General features: G+C 43.6%; 1 protein-coding gene across 1 annotated transcript; it reads left to right on the forward strand.

The window, feature by feature from the left end:
• Positions 1-6141: 6141 nt before the first annotated feature.
• Positions 6142-7107, forward strand: PMIS2 (PMIS2 transmembrane protein). Its single transcript, XM_060186468.1, has 2 exons — positions 6142-6495; positions 6661-7107. The coding sequence occupies exons 1-2, from the start codon at positions 6220-6222 to the stop codon at positions 6787-6789; spliced, it is 405 nt and encodes a 134-aa protein (XP_060042451.1). The 5' UTR covers positions 6142-6219; the 3' UTR covers positions 6790-7107.
• Positions 7108-9184: the final 2077 nt, after the last annotated feature.

The raw sequence follows: 9184 nt of genomic DNA on the forward strand, positions 1-9184 counted from the left end.
TCACTTCTGGGAGTCGGGCGGTAGCGCAGCGGGTTAAGTGTACATGGCACGCAGCGCAAGGACCGGCATAAGGATCCCGGTTCGAACCCCCGGCTCCCCACCTGCAGGGCAGTCACTTCACAAGCGGTAAAGCAGGTCTGCAGGTGTCTATCTTTCTCTCCCCCTCTGTCTTCCCCTTCTCTCTCCATTTCTCTCTGTCCTATCCAACAACGAATAGCATCAACAATGGCAATAATAATAACCACAACGAGGCTACAACAACAAGGGCAACAAAAGGGGGGAAAAATGGCCTCTAGGAGCGGTAGATTCACGGTGCAGGCACCGAGCCCAGCAATAACCCTGGAGGGGAAAAAAAAAAAAGAATAAATAAATAAATTAAATTTTAAAAAAGTTTCACTTCAATAAGTAGGACAAATACTAGATGGTTTCACTCACAGGTGGGGCTTAAAAAGCAAAGATGGGGGTGGGGATAAATAGTATAATGGTTATGGTTAGGCAAAGAGACTCTCATGCCTGAGGCTCCAAAGTCCTAGGTTTTGTCCCCCACAACACCATAAACGAGAGCTGAGCAGTGCTCTGGTCTAAATAAATAAATAAATAAATAAATAAATATTTTTTAAAAAGAAGAAGCAAAGATGAGGACTGAGCGGTGGCGCATCTGGTAAGGCACACATATTACAATGTACTAGGACTCCAGTTCAAGCCCCCAGTAAAGCAGCGCTACAAGTTATCCCTCTTTCTATTTTCCCCTTCCCTCTTGATTTCAAAAAGAAATTATTTTTTAAAAGAAGCAAAGAAAGGAAAAATGCACAGGAAAACTTTAATTAGCTATGATTTATTGGAGAAGGTCCAAGGAGTCTAACAGGGGAGGCCCAAAGGAGCTGAAAAGGTGAGGGATGCAGTGTCCTATGAAAAGTTGGAAAAAAAGGTGTGGAATGCTGCCACCTGCATAGGGAGATGTGAAACTGTCCTCCTGTGATGGCCATGGTCTCATAATGAACATTTCCCAAAGAAGGTCACATTTAGGACAGAGGAGATAGTATAATGGTTATGCAAACAGCCTCTCAGACATGAGGTTCCCATGTCCTAGGTTCAATCCCCCAAGCCACCATAAGCTAGAAGTAAGCACTGGTCTGGTTTAAAAAAAAAAAAAGAAAGAAAGAAAAGTTACATTAGGGGGTCAGGAGGTAGCACAGTGGGTTAAGGGCGCATGGCATGAAGGGCAAATATGCTAAGGATCCCAGTTCGACGCTCCCACCCCCCCAGCCCCCCAACCCCGCTCCACCCCCCACCCCCGCTCCACTCCCCACCTGCACAGGGGTCGCTTCACAAGAGGTGAAGGTGTCTATCTTTCTCTCCCCCTTTCTGTCTCCCTTCCTCTCTCGATTTCTTTCTGTCCTATCCAACAACAACGACAGCAATAACAACAGTAATAATAACCACAACAACGATAAAACAACAAGGGCAACAAAAGGGAAAAAATAGCCTCCAGGAGCAGTGGATTCATGGTGCAGGCAACCAAGCCCCAGCAATAACCCTGGAGGCAACAAAAAAAGTTACATTAAAAAAAGATAATAAACTGGGGACCAAGTGGTGGTGCACCAGGTTAAGCACAAATAGTAATGAAGCACAAGACCCATCTCAGGGATGCTGGTTCCAGCCCCTGGCTCCCCACCTGCAGGGTTATCACTTCACAAGTGGTAAAGCAGGTCTGCTGGTGTCTCTGTCTCTCTCCCTATCTCCCCCTCCACTCTCAATTTCTCTCAGTCCTATCCAATTCAAAAAAAGAAAAAAGTGGCCGCCAGGAGCAGTGGATTATAGTGCAAGCACTGAGGCCCAGCAATAACCCTGGAGGCAAAAAAAAAGAAAAAAGTAATAAAAAAATATGAAAGAAAAAATTCATTTATTTTGATAGTTTGGGGATATATTTTCAATTAAACCATTTGTGATTAAAGCAATTGTTAGTCTTGGTTTAGAACTCATAAATATCGGGGGCTGGGCAGTAGCGCAGCGGGTTAAGAGCACATGGCTCAAAGCACAAGGACTGGCGTAAGGATCAGGTTTGGCCCCCGGCTCCCCACCTCCAGGGGGTTCGCTTCACTGGCGGTTCATGTAGCAGGTCTGCAGGGGTCTTATCTTTCTCTCCCCCTCTATTTCTTCCCCTCCTCTCTCCATTTCTCTCTGTACTATCTAACAACAACAACCACAACAAGGACAACAAAATGGGAAAAATAGCCTCCAGGAGCAGTGGATTTGAAGTGCTGGCACCGAGCCCCAGCGATAATGCTGGAGGCAAAAAGCAAACAAACAAACAAAAAACTCATAAATATCTTCCGTATATCCAAGCATAGTCAGTCCATCACTCATTCACATATGGAGAAGGTGGTTCCCACATGCTGGGAACTCCACTCACTCATCATCACCACCATCATTGCCACCACCACCATTATAATCATCTGACCGAACACTCACCATGTGACAGTTCTAAGTAATAATGAGGGCAAACTCATTATTGTTTCCATTTTAAAGATAAGAAAGCAGGTGTACACATGTAGAAACTACTGTATTTTACTGTTGACTGTAAACCATTATTTCCCAATAAAGAAAAAAAAAAAAAAGCAGGTGCATAGAGAGGTTGAGTGATGGGAACACTATGACATAGCTAGTGAGTGCCACTGCAAAGTATTCAAAGCCAGGAAGTCCTGTTACAAGTCTGGATTTGTTGTAGTCCACATTCACTGAGTGAGGTATATCCTGGGTTGTTTTAGATGTTAGGGTTAGGCTATAGAGAATACAAACAAATGCCTTTGACCCCTACTAAATCACCTCTTCCAGAGCTGGGCAGTAGAGCACATGTTACCATGTGCAAGGAACTGAGTTCAAACTACCTGTTTCCACCTGCAGGGAAAGATTCACAAGCAGTGGAGCCGTGCTACAGTTGTCTCTCTTTCTCTCTTCCCTCTTAATTTCTGTTCTTATACCCCCTCAACAATAAATTTTAAAATTAACAGATAAAATAAACCATCTCTACCATATTGTTATCTTCTCTTTTTCACTGGGACACTGTTTACTTCATCTTTCCCATTAAAAGCAAAATAAACTCCACTCTCCATAATCCATCAAGCCCCCTCAAGCTATGAAGCTGTTTAGTTGTCTTCACTTGTGCTTTTAATCCTAGAGAAAAATGAAGAGCTAGAACTTGAGACCATCTATCATCTTTTCACATTCTCCATCCTGCTATCGAGAATGCTGGGAGTATACTGAAGTCCCCCCCCCCCACACACACACACACCTTAAATAAGTAAAATCACCTGACCAGGGAGTGGCATAATGGATAAAGTTTTGGACTCCCATGCATGAGGTCCTGAATTCAATCCCCAGAGTCACATATGCCAGAGTAATGCTCTGGTTCATATTCTCTCTCTCTCTTTCTCTCTCTCTCTCTCTCTCTCTCTCTCTCACACACACACACACACACACACACACACGTTGGATAGTATGCCAGCTCCCCCTGGCTTCTGCTTAACCATATGCCTATATAGGGATAGATTTAATCCCATTCAAAGCTTTGGTCTATTTACATAAATCACTTTTACATTTACATAAAGCACTCCCTCCAGGGCATTGGTGGTTCAGTGATAGGATTCTCGCCTGCTCCACCCCCTCCTTGTCACACTCTGATTTTCACCAGTCACTTTTCTCTCCACCCTCTCTATGTCACATCCTGTTTCCAGCATCCTGTTGCCCTACTTGGCAAGTATATATAAAGACAGCATTGTGAGTTTTACCTTACCTTTAGTTTAGCTTAGCTCGGCTTAGATTGTGCTGCGTCCTGCATGAGTAAAGAGATACTGCCTACAGCTCAACCATGAGTCCCTGGCCGTCTGTTACCCACTCGTGAAGCCAGCCCGGTGAAAACAACATAGCCCGTCGAAAACAACACACACACACACATAAATAATTTGCTTTACTGCTACCAGGGTTATTTCTGGAAATTGATGCCAGAACTTCAAATGTACCACTCACAACAACAAAGTTTTCCTTTTATTTGATAGGATGAGAGAAATTGGGAGGGGAAGGGGAAAAGTAGGAAGCGGGGGGGGGGGGGAGGAAGAAAGATACCTGCACCAATGCAGGTATGTAACTATGGGCTCAACCATGTACATTACAGCCTGGCTCCATAAATAAATATTTTCAAATGGTCCAGAAGGTGACACAGTGGATAAAGCATTGGACTTTCAAGCATGAGGTCCTGAGTTCGATCCCCAGCAGCACATGTACCAGAGTGATGTCTAGTTCTTTCTCTCCTCCTATCTTCACTAATAAATAAATAAAATATTATAGTTAATTAATTTTCCCTTTTGTTGACCTTGCTTTTTATTGTTGTTGTAGTTATTGTTGTTGTTGTTATTCATGTCATCGTTGTTAGATAGGACAGAGAGAAATGGAGAAAGGAGGGGAAGACAGAGAGGGGGAGAGAAAGATAAGATACCTGAAGACCTGCTTTACCGCCTGTGAAGTGACTCCCCTACAGGTGGTGAGCCGATGGCTTGAACCAGGATTCTTAGGCTGGTCCTTGTGCTTCGCGCCACATGAGCTACCGCCTGACTCCCAATAAGTAAAATATTTCTTAAAAATTAAATATTTTCAAAAGACTTTTTTAAGCAAGATAAGGGGCCAAGTGGTGGCATATCTGGTAGAGTACAATACACAGTGACCTGGGTTTAAGGTTCTGGTCCCCATATGCAGAAGGGAAGCTTCAAGAGAGGTGAAGCAATGCTGCAGTTTTCTCTCTTATTCTCTATCTCCCCTTCTCTCTCAATTTTTATCTCTATCCAGATTAATTTAAATTATGTTAATATTTTTAAAGTAAAAAAAAATAGGGGTTGGGCAGTGGCACACCTGGTAGAATGCAGATGTTACCATGTGCAAGGACCCAGATTCAAACACCCATCCCTAAATACAGGGAGGAAGCTACACATTCAGTAAAGCAGTGATACAGGTGTCTCTCTTTCTCTCTCCTCCATCTCCCTCCCCCCAACTTGAGGAGGGCTTTTGCTTTAGGATATAAATGCTTGTTGTGGGGGTCGGGCATTGTGTCCTATCCAACAACAACGACATCAATAACAACAATAAAACAACAAGGGAAGCAAAAGGGGGAGAAGCAAATTTTAATAATAAATAAATAAATTCTTATTGTGATATCAGGTCCGAGGTCCTGTCCTGACTGCCAGGATGGTTTAGCCTCTAATTCTCCAGAATCGAAAAAAAATCTCACTTCCTGTCTTTCTTCGGGTCTCCTAGTTCATTCCTGAGTTTGCAAGGGTGGGCTTATCTAGAACATCCTGATGACAAATAAAACACGCTGAAGAGTCTGAAAGGGCGAGGTATATAGCATAATGTGTGTGCAAGAAGACCTTCATATCTAAGGCTCTGAAGTCAGTGGTTCAATCCCCTGGACCACCATAAGACAGAGCTGAGCAGCGCTCTGATAATAAAAATTAAAGTGGGAGTCGGGCGGGTTAAGTGCAGGTGGCACAAAGCACAAGGACCGGCTGAAGGATCCCGGTTGGAGCCCCCGGTTCCCAGCTGCAGGGGAGTCGCTTCACAAGTGGTGAAGCAAGTCTGCAGGTGTCTATCTTTCTCTCCCTCTCTCTGTCTCCCCTCCTCTCTCCATTTCTCTCTGTCCTAATCCAAGAACGACGACATCAATAACAGCAACAGTAATAACTACAACAATAAAACAACAAGGGCAACAGAAGGGAACAAATAAATAAATAAAATAAATATTTTAAAAAATAAAAATTAAAGACAAGAGAGACAGAGAGTAAGGCATCGCTCTGGCACATATGCCACCAGGGATTGAACTTGAGACTCCAGTGCTTTATCCATTGCACGACCTCATAGACAACAGTAACTTAAGATGCTACTTCCAACCTACAGCTTTGGCCAATCCTTAGCAGGGTGGGCGGAGCCCGGGTCCAAAGAATGGATGGAGTCAAACTGTACCTTCCTAGACCAGAAGCCACGAGAAGCGCGGGGCCACGCCCCTTCCCGTAGGCAGCCAATCAGGACTGGAGGTACGGGCTTCTCCATTGTGAAGTGGTGGCCTTAGATGATTTGGGTTTTGCATTCCCAGCTAGAACCCAGGGAGGCATATTGGGGTTTCTCTCTGCTTCCAAGACACTCCGGATCTGTCAATTTCCGGGTTGAAAGTCCATGGCAGAGAAAGAGGATACAAAGTCCACCACCGAGAAGGAGGGTGCAAAGCCCACCGCTGAGAAAGACACCAAAGCAGAACCCCAACCTCAGAGTGCGGAAGAACCTAAAAAGGAAGAAACCACCTTGTTCCCCGGGGCTCCCCTACTAGAAGACAACTCTAAACAAACAGAAGAAGAACTGAGATTTTACGCCCCGGATTACCTAGTTTTGACTGTCCTAGCCGCACTTCTTTTCCCTCCTCTGGGATTTGTAGCTGTCTACTTCTGCTACCAGGTAAAAACAATCCCTAAACTATGGCCCAACCTATCTTCCACCTACCCCTTGTCTCTGCTCCTGTCCTGAAGGGGTAGGGGTTCCCCTTTAGGTGTCAAACCCTACTCCAAGGTTGTCACAAAGCTATACTCTGAAACCCACACCTTATAACTGCCCTCCTTACAGACCATAAAGTACAACAAAGACAGCGAATGGACAGAAGCTTACCACAACTCAAGTATAACTGGCTGGCTGGATACATTCAGCATACTCATCGGTTTAGGCCTTATTTATTACATCACTCTATTTACTTAAAGACCAGACCCAGAACCTTAGGGTACACTCTCTAGCAAGATCCACTCAAGACATCAACCAGCCAAGTCAGTCACCATGCAAGAAACCAACAGCTGAGACAACTCCTAGCCAGGAAACCCACCAGCCAAGGAATTCAACAACCAAACAACCTATTACAGGGTAGAAACTACTTCATTCCATTTGGCCTCTTGAACTATGTTCTTCCCACCTTGGATATAGGCTCTTCCATTACTCAGAAGCCCATAGTTCCTTGATATTGGGCTGCTCTTTCAGGAAAAAATAAAAGGTTTATTGAAATCAATAAAAATGAAGGGAATACACTGGCATCATGTTTGTGTTTGGGTGTGAAAGTGTATGTGTGTTTCCAAGTCAGTGTCTGGCTTGATACGTTTTTCCCAGACCAAGTAAACTAATGTCAAAGCCAGGCAGATTTGATAGGTTTACATCCTACCTTTAAGACTTTCAAGTCATATATCCTTAAACAAAATAATTTTCTTAAGCTTGACTTTGTAAAATGGGCATATTGGGGACAGATGGCAGTGTGCTTGGTTGACTGCACATGTTACAATGCACATGTTACAATGCACAAGGACCCAGTTTCGAGCCCCCAGTCCCCACCTGCAGGGGGAAAGTTTTACACGTGGTGAAGCAGTGTTGCAGGTCTCTCTCTTTCTCTCTGCCCCCCCCCCTTGATTTCTGGCTGTCTCTATCCAATAAATAAAGATAATTTTTTAAAGCAGTTTTTTAAAAAAATAAATAAAAATAAAATGGGCGGGGAGTTGGGTGATAGCGCAGCAGGTTAAGCACACATGGCGCAAAGCACAAGGACTGGCATAAGGACCCCGGTTCCCCACCTGCAGGGGAGTCACTTCACAGGCAGTGAAGCAGGTCTCCAGGTGTCTATCTTTCTCTTCTCCTCTCTGTCTTCCCCCATCTCTCTCCATTTCTCTCTGTCCTATCCAACAATGACATCAATAATAACTACAACAATAAAACAAGGACAACAAAAGGGAATAAATAAATAAGTAAATAAATATTTAAAATTTTAAAAATAAATAAATAGACAAAATGGGCATATTAATTGTCAGTGTGGGGAGATAATTAGAAATATGAGTCAATATTCTGTAGGTGTTTCCCCCATTCAAATTGGAATTCCAAGCTTCTTGTGTCTAAAATCAAGAATGGAAAAACAGAAGTCATCTCCAGCTTTTTTAAAAAAAAAATTATTAATATTTATTTATTCCCTTTTGTTGCCCTTGTTTTATTGTTGTAGTTATTATTGTGGTTGTTACTGATGTCGTCATTGTTGGACAGGACAGAGAGAAATGGAGAGAGGAGGGGAAGACAGAGAGGTGGAGAGAAAGACAGACACCTGCAGACCTACTTCACTGCCTGTGAAGTGACTCCCCTGCAGGTGGGGAACCGGGGGCTCAAACCCAGATCCTTAAGCCAGTCCTTGTGCCACGTGCGCTTAACCCGCTGCACTACCACCGTCTGACTCCTGTTATATCCATATTTTAAGGATCCAAAGTCATGCTCTTAGAGGGGGAACGGAAAGGTCTTGAAAAATGAATAGATTTGACAGAAATGCTGATGAAGACCCCCTCTAATAATATTCAAGGAATAGAGAATGTATAAAATGACATATCTGTAACAAGTTCCCTGTAGTTTGCATCTTAAGAAGGGCCATATCAGGCTAGGGAGATAGTATAATGGTTTTGCAAAAAAAAATTCTTCATATGAGAGGCACCAAAAGTTTCAGGTTCATTCCCCAGCACCACCATAAGCCAGTGGTGAGCAGTGCTCTGGTAAAATAATAAATAAATAAATAAATAAATAAATAAATAAATGGCCCCAGATCTTACCTATATTCCCTGTTCACTTAGAAGTCCTAAAGAGATACTCAAGATCTCAAAGAAAATATGTTGCATACTTTGGACAACTAGGAAAAAAAAGGCCTCAGACAACCAAGTGAGCTATCACATGCCCTAACTGGTATCAAGGAGGTGAGGACCACAAGAATGCCACGTGCCAAGTTCAGAGTCAGATCAGAGAAGAAAGGGAAAGCCTTCCCATGGTCATGAATGAAAAGGTCCAACATCTCTCCCAAATTGATATGAAAGTCTAATGCCATTTCTAGTTAAGAACAGATTGGATAGCCAGGGAAATAGTTCATTTATCAATAGTAGATTGTGGGACTTGTATACCTGAGGCTCTCAGCTTCACCATCCCCCCACCCCAACCCCACCCCCAGCACCACAGATATCAAGATGATGCTCTGGCTTCTGCTTTCTCTACATCACACTGTCCTTCAGGTGAAATGAATAACATGGGGGTTGGGTGATAGCGCAGCGGGTTAAGCGCACATGGCGCAAAGTGCAAGGACCAGGTAAGG

Source organism: Erinaceus europaeus, chromosome 2 (genome assembly GCF_950295315.1).
Source record: "Erinaceus europaeus chromosome 2, mEriEur2.1, whole genome shotgun sequence".
In the NCBI taxonomy this organism is placed as follows: domain Eukaryota; kingdom Metazoa; phylum Chordata; class Mammalia; order Eulipotyphla; family Erinaceidae; genus Erinaceus; species Erinaceus europaeus.